Raw genomic sequence first — 16010 nt, 5'->3', positions numbered from 1 at the left:
GTTATCTCACCAATGCACACTGAAGCCAGGGTGCTGCTGACACCTGAACTGAGAGGCACTGGCTTGTGCTGCTCAGTTGCAGCTGCTTTTGTTCCCCTCAGCCAACTGGTTGCTGCTTGCTTGCAGGAGTGAGCAGGCAGTGTTGGGGCTGCGAGAAGAAAGAGGAGGTTGTTCCATTCAGAAAGTTGTTATAATCTGCTTTTTTCATTACTTTTTGGAAGGAGGAAAAGCACTCCTTTTTTCATACTCGACTGCTTTCAGACTTGACTTTTTGCATCAGCCCTTCAAACGATTAGTCCTGCTGGATTGGTCTCAATGACATTTTTTCCCTTATAAATATATAACCTGTAATACCTCCCCACAGCCCTGCTGGCGGAGAGGGTCTCAGTGTTGCAAAACCAGGACTTATTTAGTTTTTTCCTCTCTCCAGCCCCTTTTCCAATACAGCCTTTAAAGGAGGGTAGGAGAGATCTGTTTTAGCACGGGCAATGCTGGCAGAGTGGAGGTGGCCAGACTGTGCCTCTGCAGGAGAGGTCCTCTTGGCATTGCTGGGAGGCTGCAAGTGCTAAGAGTGATCATCTTCCAGCAAACCCACCCTCCTGGCTGCCTTCTGCACCAGGCTTTAGGGCAGCTCAGGCCATGCAAGCAGCCTGGCCATTGTGCTCCTCAGCCCCAGGCTCCCCTTTCCAGCCCTTCGTGGGGCCAGCAGCAGCAGAGATGGATGGAGAGCAGGGCCAGGAGCTCAGGTGATGGCTGGCTGCTCCTGGGAAAGGCAACTCCCTTCTCTGTGCGAGAGCAGCTTCTCTGGCCCAGCCACAATGCTAATCCTGCCACCTGCAAGGAGAAGCCAAGGTACTTTCATTTTTTTTCTTCACCCGAATATTGGCAAAAGTAATTTCTGCCTGGGCTGCAGAAGAGCTGTGTCATGGACCAGAGAAAAATGGAAATGCTGGTTTAAATGAATATGGAAAACCTAGTCTCCATGGAGTAAGTCTCCCAGTTTCAAGATAGGTTCTTAAACTCAAATGTAAAGCTGTGAAAAAGCCATGGTCCTTTGCTGTAATGTGCTTTGGAGAAGTGGCTCTGGCTTTTGAGGCTTGTAAGTTGTTATTACTCTAAAGAAAAGGCTGTTGCAGAACCTCAGCTCTCTAATGGCTACAAACCTTCTTCCATTTCTCAGCCTAAACAGGTTCAGGGCCAACCTGCATCTATTTGTTCTCATGCCACCATTGTCCTTTCACTCAAACAGCTCCTCTCATTCCCTGGTGTCTCTTCCTCCCCCACCCACGTATTTATAGTGAGATACAGTATTCCTTTCTACCTGTGCTTTTAGCCAGATTAAACAAACCAAGCTCTTGGTTTCCTGGCATTATGTGAAGGTGTGTGTAAAGATTAGCAAGGCTTGCAATGATGTATCCTAAGAGGCTTTTTTTCAGGGTTGAAGGAACAAATAAAACTTCCTTTCACCCCCTTGAGAGAAAAATGTTACTTAGACATAAAAGTTTTTGAGGATATTTTCCAAATAGCAACATTTTTTCTGGAAGTTTGGGGGCCTTGGTGCTTATTGCAGAGGTTTTTTCAATCAGAAAACAGCATTTTCGGGGCTGAGATGCCTTCTTGCTTGGCAAGTGCATGGGAAGAAGACCTACTTTGTGAGACTGATAGTGGGTTAGTTACAGATCTGTTTGTTCCCTTTTCTGCTAAAAAGAACATCTGATATCTAGGAATACTTCTAAAAACAATCCCATGAGGGCAGTTTTCTTGAGATAAAAGTACTGTCTGGTGACTTATGTAAGATGCCATCTTCTGTGAGGAGACAGCTTGGATGGCATGGTGACAGCTCACAAAAACAGTTACAGAAACTGTAGTAAATACAGCACAGAGTTAAATATTTGTACTAACTTCAAGTGCCAAGAGCTGATACTTGTATACTCATTTCAAAATATTGTAAAAATAAAAGCATGGGAGGTTAAAGGCAATCATTTGAAAAGCCACACCTGAATCTGTGCAAGAGAATGTACAGATTTATACATTTTAAAACCAAGATGTGTTCTGGAGTGACTAACCAGAAATCTTTGGTTTTAGTTTTAATGAACCCAATGTCTTAATAGGTTTGGAAGCTTGCAACAAAAGGTGCATCTCAAACACTTTATGGATACAAGGGGCATAAAAAACCTGCAGGTTTCAATTCAACTCTGGCAAAGGCACCGATGGTTATTAAATAACTGGCTTGAGTGTGGCCTTCAGACTCTGTTCTCCAAGAGCTCCTGTGTAGGCTCAGGTGAAGATGGGCACTTGTTCCTGCTGCCATCTCCAAGGAGAGGGGCAATTGCTCAAGGTAATGCACCAGGCTGGTGACAGAGGCAGCACCCTGTGATGCACTGAGCTGCAGTTGCCCCACACATTAATTTTTGGGCTGGAAATGAGCCAAATGCTACTGTGGTATTTGTCCAATTCATACCACTTAATGGCAACCAGAGCATTCACTTGTGTGCCCTCAAAACACAACCCTACCTGAAGCTAGGCTGCTCTGCTGTCACTGCACAAGAAGCTACTTATTTGAAATGTTTCCCTTTTTGCCGTTCCCCATCTCTCCCTCTTTCTAGGTTGCTTTTGGTTCCCCAGAGGCAGCCTCCCACTTCCATGCTGCTGTCCTACCCCTGGGGCATGCTCCCTAGAGCTGTGAAACATTGCATGGCTACCTCCCTCTTTGCCAACTGGATGCCACATAACTGGAAGCATCTAATGAGGAGTGACTAAGGACTCTGGGTTTGTCTAGTTTGGAGGAAAGGAGGCTGAGGGGTGACCTTGTTGCTTTCTACAGCTTCCTGAGGAAGGGAAGTGGAGAGGGAGCTGCTGAGCTCTTCCCCCTGGTACCTAGTGATATGACACAATGTGTGGGAATGGTTCAAGGCTGCATCAGGAGGGTTCAGACTTGACATTAGGAAATACTTAGAGGGCGGTCAAACGCTGGAATGGGCTTCCTAGAGAGGTGGTTGATGCCCCAAGCCTGTCAGTGTTTAAGAGGCATGTGGACAATGCCCTTAATAATACGCTTTAACTGTTGGTCAGCCCTGAAGTGGTCAGGCAATTGGACTAGATGATCATATAGGTTCCCTTCTAGCTGGAACTATTCTGTAACATGATTTCTAAATGTTGCTTCCCACAACTTAAATGCCCTTTGGATGTTTGCCAGGTGGTGTTTGCCCTGGATGCCTAAAAATTGCTATGCTTGTATGAGGTTGGTCCCAAACAATATTCTGCTTGTGTTTGAAACCCAGCTCCCAACCTTTGTCTTGTGGGGGTCACACCTGATCCACCCACAACAGTTTAATGCTATATTGACCAGTAGCTCCTGCCTTACATATTGCACAAAACAAAACCTTTTTTTCCCAAAAAATGCAGGAACACTGGACATCTAACAAATGTATCATAAAACTGGTAATATGGGTTAAGAGCAACTGGATGCTGGAATAATCTCTGAATAAATTTTCTCATCAGCTTCAGCTGATCTTGCGCTAACCAAGTGTTTGTCATGCACAAGGATGACTGTGTGTTAATGCAGAGCTCTTGAAGCAAGGGGGGGTCTCCTTGTCTTTTGCAGCAGCTGATTAACCTCAAGCTCTGAGAACTGCATGCTTGTTAATCCCTTAAATCATCATTATCGGGAGCTCCTCTCTCTGTGGAAGTTGAGTTGAGGAAGCAGATCCTCAGAGCCGGGGTGTCAATACTGGGCAGGGATCAGAACGAGTTTATAAACCCCCTTTTTTTTTTTGCCTTTTCAGGCTTTTAACCAAAAGTCTGTGTGTTCCCATGCCGCAGCACTGACTTTGCAGCCCCTATGTGGAGGGAGCGGCCTCAAATTAGGCCTCGCCAAGCTGCCGTGCCTCCTGCCCTCCGCTTCCCCTTTCGTGCCGCTCCTCCCTTTCGGCGGGAGCGCGCGCTGCCCGCGGCGCGCCCAGCAGGGGGCGCCGCCGTGCGGGCGCGGCGGGGAGGCGCCGGGCAATCTCGGTGCCGGGGCGGGGAGGAGCGGGGCCGCGCCGGGGCCCTGCGAAGGCCAAGAGGAGGTGGCGGCGGCGGCGGCAGCAGCGATGGTGAGCGGGGAGTGTGGGGTGGTGGGTCCCCGCCTCGGCCGGCGCACGGCGGAGCGAGAGATGGGGGCGTCCCGGCGCGGCCTGCGCTGTCCCGACCCTGAGGCAGCGAGGCCGGGGCCTTGTCCGGCGGGGGGCGGGTGTGGGCCGGGGGCTCTCGGTCGCCTCTCGGGGGCCGACTGGCCCTCGCCCGGCCGCCGGCGGGGGTCCGGGGCGGGGGCCCGTTCTCACCGGAGCCGCCCGCCCCGGACCCCCGCCGGCGGCCGGGCGAGGCCCATGCTGTGCCCCTAAACGAGGGGGGAATTACTCTTGCAGGCCTGCTAGCCGTGCAGTGCTTTCCTTGCCTCCCACAGGTGTCTAGTTTCAGGGTAGGGGGGGTTAAAATGGTATTTTCTGCTGGCCCTGTGGATTTATTTCAGCGGGCTGGGGTAGAAATTGTATTTTCCGCTTGCTCTGGATTTTGGTGAAGGTGCCTGAGCTTCTGCTAAAAGTTATCTGGCTAATAGAGGTACCCTGTTTACTTTTTTTTTTTTTTTTTTTTGCTAGACGTAGTAGAGAAGCAAACTGTTCAGTTGCAATCGGGATTGCTTGAAATATAGTTGGCTCTGGCACGCAGTGGTATGGCATGCGGTTTCTGAGTCTCAAACCTGGAAGGGGTGCTATGTCGTGTGTCCCCCACCCCGGAAGGTACCTTGAAATTGTGACTGCTACTGGGTAGTAGATGAAAGAGCATCATCTCTGGCCGACTGCCTTTTCCCACTCGGTCACGAGGCGCGGGTGTCGGTGCCCAAACACTCAAGTGCCGCTTCCTCTTCCCACTCTGGTGTGGAGCTGTGCCCAGCCAGTGTATCACCACCTCCATGTGGGGACAAAGGCAGGGCCCATGGCATGCCTTGGCGTCCGTCAGCGTGCGTAGCCCGGGAGGGCATCAAGAGTTTGCACGGCTTGAGTTTCAGTTGCTTTCAGTTGCCAAAAGTTAGCTCTTTTGGAACCGAGTAAATACTGCGCACCTTGTGCACGGCGTGGTCTAGACTGGCCTGGGGTTGCTGGAAGCATGCTGCGTGGTCAGGCTGTTTTCACCTTAGTCTCTCCGTGCCAAGGCTTTGCAGAGAAAACAGCTACTTACTGCATCTAGAAGACCTGTGCAGGTTTGCTATTTTATTCATTAGACTAGATGGCAGCTTTTGCACAGGGTTCCTGGCTTCTGGAAAGCTAACGAAGTTGGCTGTATACTCAGGGCTTGAAGCTTTCTCTGGAGAAACACTGATACATGGCATTTTTTCCTAAATTGTGGTTTGAATCTGCGATCCTCCCCATGACCTTAGCAAGAGGGATTGTGAGGCACTGGAAATTCTCTTACCTAGAAAAAGAAAAATCTTGCTTCTCCCATGCGCTGCTCACTTCCAGCCTACTAAGCAGTTTTCTACTCTCTTGCTACCCTTACAAGTTATAGATGAATTGCTAACCTGAGCAGGGGAGGATCTGCTGAGGCGATGCCTTGCTCCTTGCCTTTAATTCCTCCAGCACATGCTTCCACTGTTTGGTGGCGTTAAGATAAACCTAATCGTAGTGTTTATTGTGTATATGTGGTTTAATTGCTGTGCTAGTGATCAAAACCTTGCTGTGACTGTCTTGGCAAAAGAGATTCAGTAGAGCCTGTTTCCGTGAATACAGATTTTGAGGTGATGCTTGCCTCTTCTGCCGAACACACGGTTCCGGCGATAAAAAGGTGATCTCTTGCACCAACTTTCAATCTGATCTCTTGCACCAGCTATCTCCCTCCGCAGACCCCGGCGTGCAGTGCAGGTTGTTTCAGAAGGCCTGATCTGTTCACGCTCTTTGGTTTTTGGAAATGAAGTGATACGTTTTTGACCTAGAACCATTGCTTTCGTTCCCTGCATCCTAGGTGGTCAAAGACATTCCCCTTCAAGCATTAGCAGACCTTCCTTCTGGAGTATTTAGTAGTGAAATCTGTTTGCGTACTGGCTAAATGGCTATGGCCTTTTACTGGTTAGTGTAGCGATAGGGGCTTTGAAGTATGTTTTAGTACTGTCCTTAGAGCGTGATGCGTAACTGAGATTTGGATTCTGTTGGTTGATGTTGTAGCAGGTTAGTTGATCTCTTTGCAGTGGGCTGTGATGACTGTGATACGATTTTCTTTTTTTTTTTTTTTTTTTTAGGAAAGATTTGTGTTTCCTAGAAATTTACAGGTAAAAGTTGCTTGGAAGCCCTTGTGTTCTGAGCATTTCAGTTTCCTTTGCCCCTCCTAGCTCATCGAGATCCATCCATGCCATGTATCAGGAATGGCACGCGACTAGGTATCACAGGGGCCAAAGGGTTTTGTGCGTTGGCGTTGATAAGATAGTCTTTAAGGATCCTGCACTGTGGTCAAAGTTGCCCAAGAACAGGGCCCTTCATGTATAATAGTGGCATTCAGTTTGTGCTGATACTAGCGGTTTTGTCGGAGGCTTGCATAACCCTGCTAGGAAGCCGTGCCAGGTCTTGGTGCTGCCTTTGTTCGCGGATGCCTGTTCCCAGAACAATTGCCATGCTATCATCTGCTTTCAAACAGCTCCCGCCAAGACTTTATCTTTTAATGCTGCGTGTACCTCTGCATGGCACTGAGCTACTTGCAAAATGTTTCAAATAAATACCCGTTTTGTTCTTCAGAAGGCATGCAGAAAGGACTGCGTGATCCGCATCTGAGAGGATGCTGAGTGGAGGAATGAACAAATGTGTCCAGATGAGTCCTAGCACACAGGGAACTGAGCGCTGCTTTTATCCTGATTATTGCGGATGCTGGGAGAGGACGTTTCCTTGCAGAAACTGCACCTTCTTGGAGCCAGTGACCCACACGGAGATCCGTAATGGGTTCATGTAGGGCATCTATTGAGTGAATCTTGTCTCTTATGAGGTTTGAGATCTGTGCTACCTGGAGCGTGCTTAGATGTGTGCAGAGACTTTGCTTTTATAAAGTGGTTTGTTGTAGTGAGTAAAGTGAACAATAGGTAACAATATCTTGTGCGTGTTTTGGGTTAAATGAAATTTGAAATTGCACCTAATTTTGAAAGTCCTTTGCGCTCTCGTGAAACTACACATTTTTTGAGCCTTGAATCAGCCTTTTTCCATCTTGCTTTGATAGTTTTATGTTCCTTCTCTGCAATGGAAGCTGGGATGCTGCTGGTCTTACTCGTGAGTTGCTGTCTTGTTTGTTTTTGTGCTGAAGCTATAATTAGCCATTGTCTAGCCAGTCCCCTTGAACTCTCGGGGCTGGTGGGATAGTACATATGCATTCATTTTGCATACACTGTATATGGCAAAAAAAAAAAATTGCCGTCCCTCGGGGGGAAGAAGAAAAAAGGTTTCAGTTCAGCAGTGGTGGAAATAAATGCAGTGCAGAAGCAGCTGGTGGTACCAAGGAGCTGTGGTAAGACGAGCATTACCTGAATGTGTTTTTATTTCACATAGTTCAGCCTATAAATCTAAAAGTTAATGATTCTTGATTTCTGAGAGATCCTGTGTCTGGTATCACTCTGTATGCCCACATCCTTTGGTGAGGGGGCCAGCACGCAGTCCAAACCTCAAGCTATAATTAGGAGCTGACTAACAAATATTCTCTGCCTGGTGCTTGTGTAAAGATGTTTGTCATGCTGGGGGTGGCAGGGAGGGACGGAGGAGCAGATTCATTACTGGGGCGCGAATCAAAACACTGCAGGCACATGCAGCAACTAGCACCCTCCGAGGCTGAGGTGGCATTGCTCAATACCATTCCCTGGCTCTCTGGTGGAAAGCTGACTGGCTGAAGGCTGCGAGTCCAGTACTTACCTGCAGCTAGGCCAGTTGTGCTGCGTAGTTACGCTGGTCAGGCGTGCCTTTTGTGGCCAGAGCCTGTACTGGCAACAAGGTGTTAGCTTAGGTACTGCTAATTGAAGTATTCCTTCTTCTTAGGAGCAGAATAAATAAACAAAGCTACTGTGTTGTTGCAGGTTTTGTGCAGTCAGGAAGCCTTCTCCTTGGAAAAACTTGCTGCATAGGAGCACAGTTCTTAATTACAGTGGCAATACCCATATTCCGTGCATTACCCTAATCGGAGTTGACCTAGCTTGTGCAGTCGCTATGAGCAATCTCCCTCTGCCTTGATTTACTAGGTGCGGAGTTGCGCGACAGGCCACCTCGTTCATCCGCTCTGAAGTGAGGAGAGACAAATGCCAAACACAAATGTTATGGTTCGGGCACGGGGAGGTGGTCAGAGGGTCCCTGGTTTGGGAAAATTCAGGTGAAAGCTGAGGATGTGGTTTGATCCTTAGCAGTTTCTACTCACACAGTGAGCCTAAAACTCATGCTATTGCTTAGAATAAACTTGCCTTTAAAAGCTGCTTTTATTCTGTGGCCCACTTTAGATGCTCTGCAGGGGGAGGGAAGATTCTGCTGATAAAACCTTTTTTTCCGACTCTTCCCACAGGTAAACTTTAATGGTGCTTCCACATTACCGTGTCAGAAACAGGAGGCGCTTGTAACAAAAGTGTGAGGTCCTCCAGTTTATTGCCTTTTTGTCTCTCTCTCTCTCTCTCTCTCTCTCCTTTTATTTTTTTTTTTTTGGTAAGGCTTGTTTGAGTCCTAAAACTTGCAGCCAAGGAAGTGCTGTTCTGGCAAAACTGCAAAATCTGCTCTCGTTAGTTTTGGCATTTTTTCCCCCCTTCTTTCTTTAATATCATCTGGGACAGAAGAGCATTACTGCAGTTAATTTGTCCTCTTTTGTAGTGGCATAAGTGCTATCCCTGGAACCAGCTCAACTAGCTAATGGCTTTTAGAAATAAAGTACTAAGGATGTATTCCTAATCTGTGGAGCTAAAAATTCAATATGTAAACTGCTTGGGTTGCTGAGTGTGTTAATATCAGTACAAATGAACACTGCAAGTCCTAATGATAGCAATTAGTATTTTGTCTGATACCTGGGCCTGTCTTAATGCTCTGAGAATTAAAAACAAATCCTCCAGTGGAGATTTTTCCCGCATGCTTTTTAGTGTGCTCAAAAGTCGGGCTTTTAAACTGCTTCTAAAATAATCCTGTGTCTTGTGAAGCTTTTGTGGGGGGAAGGTTCTCTTAAGGAAATAAAACCAGCTTATCTACTCTCCTATAATGGGAAGGGAAACCTTTATTTTTTTTTTTATGTCTTCACAAATAATCAGGTGGTTGTTTTACATGAAATTCTGTCCTGTAGATAGGCTTAAAATCAGGCCAGCTTGTTGTCTTTAGCCCAGCTGGGGCAGCGGTGATAGCAGGGGCTAATGGATGCTATACTACCGCAAAGCTGGAAGTGCATCCTTTCTTATTGCATGTGACGAACATTTCTTTTGGCTGAGGTTGATTGGAAAAAAAAAAATCCCTGTTTTTCACTCTGTTATGAGCAGCTCCTTCAGGGCTGCAGGTGAAGGGATTCAAATAGCTTGGCTGAATGTAGGCAATATATTTTGCCTCCTGTATTTGCCTCCTTTGCAATATAATTCTCTGCCTCCTCCCTGTAAAATAAGGAAGTGGTGTAGGGCCGCAGCAGTGGGGCTGCATCACATGTTGTTGGGTGTAATAAAAACAGAATACATTTGAATGCAACCTTCTAAATGCCCTCTAGTTTCTATAGGATTAAGTTAGTAATTTGGAAAGTAGAGGTCTCTCATATCTTGCTGGTTGCTTTGGGGCAAAGAGGCGCTTTAAAAACACTGAGTGTGTAGTTAGCCAGGGAGCTGAGAAATTGTATTTCATTGCTAACTTGTCTTCCATGCCAATTTTCACTTTTTTTAATCCCTCTTTTTAGTACCCTCTTAAATTGATCAATCTCATCCTTCAAACTCTTGTAAGTATGAAATGACTGAAGAAGGAGAAAGTGAGAAATACAAAGAAAACTTTACCCTGTCAAACTGTATTCTTTGTGGAGTGATCTCAGATTGTTTTTTAAAGCAAGAAAGAGAAAGAAATTCTTTAAAGGCTTAGAATTAATATAATTAAAATATTATCTTATTTGTTCAAAACTTGGACATACCATTGAGTTGCCATATATCAGTGCTGGTGTGCACGCTTCTAGCTTGGGCTAAACTTAAGGTAAAATATTTTGTCTTGCATGTCAATAATGGAAAACTGAGCTGAGGCAGAGGCACAGTGCCTTGTATATGTGGTAGGCCAAGAGCAGAAAGATGGGTGTTGCTCATTCATCCATGATGTCTTTGTTATGCGTCTAAGCCTTTTTTTGCTGGTAATCTGGCTGAGAAAATACCTTCGTGCAGTAGCAGGCTGGGGTTACTGTGGTGTCACGTATTGCAGATGTCCTATCTGTACTTTGCTTGGGATCACCTGAAGTTCACAGTCAAGCAGCCTGAATTCACAGACCAGAGTGCTGGTTTGATGGGCTCTCAGAAAAGAGAGGACAGAAGGGCTTTTCCGAGGGTCTGCTTATCCCTGCGGTAGGATGCAAGATTTGCCGTTGGTATTCCTTGCATCTAGAAAAGTGACTTATTTTTTCCTCCTGTCCCAGTGGAGAGCCGATGTGCTGCAGAATGCAGTGGTTTCAGTGAGGAGTGTGTGATTTGACAACAAAATGTGCAGTTGGCTAGGGTCTTCTGTCCAGAGCTTTTTCCGAGAGTGAGATCAATCTCTTGCCAGATTCATTTATTTTAACTTGGCCATTGACTTAAGTGACTGCTGTCTAGGAGGTCACGTTCCATTTTGATTTTGGGCTTATACCTTACATCATCTTCCATCTTCAGGGAAAAAAGCACAACCCACTTTATATTTGATGCTGCAGCATTTTCTTGCCATCAGTTGAGAACAGCTATCGAGACACCAGCACGTTAGTGGCTCCATTTCCATCCTTTAAGTGCAGTTCCAAAACTGGATGATGTCCTGGCATTAGCTCCTAGGCAATGAACCAAAGTTGCCGTTGTTGGTTAAACACGCCTTTCCAGGGATTTTTCAGAGAAGATTGTGCAAACTCGATGAAACTTAAGTACCACCTCTGGTTAGTTGAAAAAGGTAGCTCTTGCCTTAAATTCTAAGGTTAAATCAGCTTTGTGGTGAATGGATTGGAGGACTGGGCATGAGCTAGGACATTGCCTAATTGCGGTGGTTTATGTGGCTGTCTTGTTTTCAAGGCTGAAGTAGCTGGTGTATTTTTAAATTGCCCTTTGCCAAGCGGGTGGGTGCTAATTTGACTTCTCATAGCTGATTGCTGCTCCTTATGAGGAGACCTGGTTTCGCCCAGTTCAGTCCATGTCCTTCAGCATGTGCTGGGACGTGGGTGATACTAGTCCTCTGCAATGGGTTGACTGTTGTTTTGCTGGAATTTTTTAGCTTTATGTTTGGGTTGCTTAAATATTTTTAGACTCTTGAATTACATGCATTTTAATGCTTTTCCAAAGTAGTGAATATTCATTATTGGGTTTTTTTTTTAAGGAATCTTGCCTTTTTCTGTTGATTATTTGGAAGAACTTGGCTTTTTGTAGGCTGTTTGTAGCCTTTTCAGTTGCATTGAAATGACACGTTTACCCTAAATGTGACCTAAAAGAAAATTCAATGCTGCTTCTCTTGATCCAGAAGTGAGGTCTGTAAAGGGTGCTGAGAAAGGGAAGTTGTAGCAGCTTTTAATTTAGTGGTTTATTTCTATCCATCTTTGCAAGCTGCTCTAAACCCACCAAGAGTACGACAGCAATAGGTATCAATGATGTATTCTTCCAAGGTTTATTAACAAGTCTTCTGAAAGGCCCCATGTACTTTCTCTGTTGTTTGGAGGGTGAAGCTTTGTAGTGCTGAAGGTCCCCCCTGAAAACTCTGCAGCAAAACTTGGGAAAACTGGGCTTGGTGGTAGGTTAAAAGGGGAGAAAGGTTGGGAAGAGTGCTCTGGGGGCGACTGAAGAAGCTTTAAAAAAAGTAAAGTAAAAATGTACAAACTTCTGTCTGTAACATGTGACAACCCCCCAAATACTTATTTTTGGTCATAGCTCCAAACAAGGTGTGGTTACCTGGATTCTTCTTATCTCTAGAAACCTTTTTCCAGAGAGTTGTACTGAAGACCCCTGATTTAGAGCCTTTTGCTCTTGTGTACATCCATTTTCCCCCACCCTGTTCTTCTGAGACTCTTGAAGAGAGTGTGGTTTGAAGGTATTGATTAGGTACTTGGGCTCTGTCCTGACAGTAATTGCTAGCTTGACATTGTAATTGTTATTGCATCACAGTGTTCTGTGTGGTTTTTTTTTTTTTTTGGCAGCAGCAGTGTTTGTCTCTTCTGTCCTCCCTTTGTATGGAAAGTACTAATTAGATCTTAAACTTAAGGAGTTGCTGAGTACTTACATCTTCTTTAAAAATCCAGCCCTGGGTACTTAATAGACCTGTTTTGGTGGTACCTGTTGAACGGTGGCTCCTCTGATGGGTGTATTGTACTAGTTCAGTCTTCACTCACCACCTAATAATTCCTTGGAAAAAATATTGAGATTAACACAATTGCTTCTCTCGGGCCATGGTAGGATCTTGTGATGAGTCTTGGGGCTGTGAAGCTTGCACATCTTACTCATCTGCCCTTGGCCCTTCTCTCTGAATATTTGAAATCTCTCAAGATGTTTATTTTTATCAGTAGCTCTTGGCTAGAAATGAATGATAACTATCTCCTACCTGTTCTGTTTACAGGAATTAAGGCAAGCATGGGGTCTGTGTACTGAAAAGCATCTTTTTAATAGACAATAGACTCATAGACTTTTTGATGCCCTATTTGTATGCATTTGAACTTCTCTTAATATCAGTCTCATTTTCTTTTGTGCAGGATGCCATTATTCCCTACAAGGAAATCCTCCAGATGTATTGGGAGAAAGCAACGAGCTTTGTAAATGCCCAGTGTGATGGACTTGAACCGTGGCAACTGGTTGGGTTGACGTTTTCTTCTACGCTTCTAAGTGTATGGCTGCATGGCTTCCTCTTCCAGTCTGAGAGTAAGTATTTGAAATAGGGGATTTTCTTATGTTTGGGGGGAAGGGAGGGGGGACAGAGTTGTTCCTAAGTAGTGGAGGGAAAGAGGATGAAACAAGGCTAAACACTTGCTAAAACAGGCCTCTGCTGTCAAGTAGTATGAACAAAACTCTCTTCCAAATTAAGGTCAAGGCCTGTCTGACCATTGAAACACCTCCATTCCTTCAGAGGGTGCGGTCGGCCATCCTGGAATGCACCTGCATCTCCTTCCCTTCCTCTTATCTCCTTTTTGCTTTTGGCTAAATGATTTACCTGTCACAACACTCCCTTCTTGCTCGAAACCTGGGGAAGTTTATCGGAGAGCTGGGTTCTTGTGAACTTAGTCACTGGTGAAAAGTGTCTGGATAACTCTTGCTCTTGATTGTTTCCCTTCCTGCTGGGGGAGGAGACGTGGTTTTGATTTGGTGTTGGAAGCACGTTTCATCCTCAGGATGTTCAAGATAATTGCATGTGGTATTGTTGTGTGGATTCCACCCCCCTTTCCCCCGCCCGGAGCATCTTCCTGTTTTGCGCAGTTTCTGATATTGACAGCTCTTCAGTGAGATCTCTTTTGATGAACCTGCAGTTTTCTCTGTCTGTGTCATGGACAGAGGTAACTACGTTGCCCTCAGAGGAGAACATGGTGCTTTGCAGTTCCCAGAGGCCTTAGGGTTACAATCCAGTGGCAGTTTGTTAAAAATAGCTGAGTTGTTAACTTGGTGTTCACTTCTGTGTCTCTCCTCTGTTCCTCAACCAGCCTTTTTTCTTTTTAAAGACGGGAGTAGCTGAATAGTGGGAACATCTATGGAAAGAACAAAATGGGATGAAGCTTTTGCTCAGTACAGGATTATGTTAGCCTCTTGGCTAGCGTTTGTACTGTTGCACAGTGTGTTTTTTTTAAGTATTGACTAACTGTTACAAGATCCAATTAGATTGTCTGAGTTTTTCAGGAGTTTGCAGTCCTCTCTTACTGTGGAAGTTATTAATGAAACAGTGTGCACACTGAAATGTTATTGTCAGAGTGTTAACGAGTATTTGCTACAGAATGTGCCCCGCTGCAATTACTATCCTTCTGTAGCTTTTCAAAATATATATGAAATGAAATATGTATGAAGTGGCGGGGAAAATGTAGATAAATATGCAAAGTTCTAAAATGGTTGATTTTTAAAGTTTGTTTAGTTATTTCTTGCTGTAGGTGTCCTGTAACTGCTGGTGCTCAGTTGAAATGCCTGTAGGACTCAAAAGGCGTTTTTGGTGGCTATAAAGCATCTGTGTCATCCTGCTTTTCATTCCTGCCTTTAGAGCTACCCCCGGAGTTTTCCGGTGTTTGTCATCAGTGGTTTCTCTCATTTCAGTATTTGGATTGTGGTGGAATTTCTGCTCTTCCCTCTGTCCGTCCCCTTCCCCTGAGTCACCTCCCATTGCATCATGCGTTTCCTATATTGGATGGCCAGACACCGGGTGAATCCTTGTCACGTTACAGCTGAACCACTATTTCCTCCTTTGGTCTGGGAGCCTGTTTCACGTTGCTGGGTGTTTTCATGTTACAGTATTATTCTGGTTAGAAGATGAAGAAAATAACTTCAAGAAGCATTTTCCCTTTTTGCTGGAGACCTTGCCGTTAGCAAATGCTAGAGTCCCCCTCTTCTCTGTAAAATTCCACATGTGGGTGCAAATTCCCATATAAGTAAGAAAACGAGTCAAATTATTGATTCCCATAAATGGCTACTGTTCTGCAAGCCAGGTGTTTCTGTAGCCTGGTCCATTTCTGAACCTTGTGCTTTGATACACTAATCTATCTCACCATGTCCCCTTGGTCAGAGTGTTACTTTAGCCTGGATCAGAAATACTGAGCCTGTATCATGGGCTGTGTCGGAAATATTGTACCCAAGTCCATTTTTTTGTTTCTTGAGTCATATTAGGTTAATTTCTGACTTTTGTCTTTCAGGTTTAATGTCCCGAACTAAAAAACAGTTCTTTAAACTACTGAGAAAAATGCCGTTTATCGGGGCTATGGTAAGTATTTGAACAACTTTTCTTAATATTATCCCAGGTCCTTGTTTCAGCCTGCATAGTGCTCTCTGGGACCTTACAGTTCTGTGCATCTTTGCTGTCATATTACTGTGGTCATAATGATCCAAGGATACAGGTATGGAAGGTTTTCTACTGCCACCTGGTTTAATGAAAGTTATAATTTCTACCTAGTCTTTTTGTCGTAGTATCACTCTCATAAAATGGGGGTGCCACCTTTTTTTTTTTTAACCAAGAATCAGTAAGTGCAGTTACAGAATTTTCCAGTAACATTTCCTCATTGTTAAATTTTAAGAAAATAATTTTATTTATGGAAGAAGGGGACAGGATTGAACTGGAGTTGTTCTTCTGAAACAACGTCTAATTCTCAAGCAAGTCTGAGATAACCAGGCATTTGTTGTGCAACACAGAAAGATAATTTTTTTGATCAGATGACTGGCCATGATTAGTTTAGACCTCAGATACCTATTAACAATAGTTAGCATTATAGCACAAAGATATCAGAAGTTTGTGTAATCATTAAAATGAGACAAGCTTTAGTGTTTGGGAGATGGGTGTTTTTTGCATAAAACCTTGACACTACAAACGTCAGCATGTTTTAGCATGTTAATGACTTAATGATCGAGAAATGCACATCTTGGTTTATTTTACATAGTACATGGTAGTATCACACTTGATGATTGCCCTTCTTTCTGCTTGATGTGTTGGCAGATTTACATTGATTTGGGGGGTCAGGTCTGTTATAGGTGATTTTATCAAATGAAAGTAGCAAAGAAGAACTTTTTCCTTTTGCCATGGATGTGGAAGCAGTTCTCGAGTTTCTCCCCCAGCTGTCTGGAAGGGACTAGCATCCCCCCTTTATGTCATGTGAAGTACCCCAACTTTCACCTTCGGACTTGAGTA

At 44.9% G+C, this 16010-nt stretch overlaps 1 protein-coding gene across 2 annotated transcripts in view; it reads left to right on the top strand.

The window, feature by feature from the left end:
- The first annotated feature begins 3973 nt into the window (after nt 1–3973).
- The window catches only part of SGPL1 (sphingosine-1-phosphate lyase 1), a 32593-nt gene continuing 20556 nt past the window's right edge, over nt 3974–16010 (top strand). The window contains exons 1-3 of one of the 2 annotated variants that reach the window (XM_075505382.1): nt 3974–4094; nt 12895–13060; nt 15025–15092. In XM_075505382.1, the coding sequence (XP_075361497.1) occupies nt 4092–4094; nt 12895–13060; nt 15025–15092 (237 nt within the window). In that variant the 5' untranslated portion in view covers nt 3974–4091. Of the gene's footprint in view, nt 4095–7238; nt 7284–12894; nt 13061–15024; nt 15093–16010 lie in introns of those variants that run through there. The other variant, XM_075505381.1, reaches the window with a different exon arrangement.

The sequence above is a fragment of the Mycteria americana genome, chromosome 6 (assembly GCF_035582795.1).
Source record: "Mycteria americana isolate JAX WOST 10 ecotype Jacksonville Zoo and Gardens chromosome 6, USCA_MyAme_1.0, whole genome shotgun sequence".
NCBI classification, from domain to species: domain Eukaryota; kingdom Metazoa; phylum Chordata; class Aves; order Ciconiiformes; family Ciconiidae; genus Mycteria; species Mycteria americana.
Note: the sequence above shows the minus strand (reverse complement) of the source record. Positions and strands in the feature narration are given on the sequence as shown.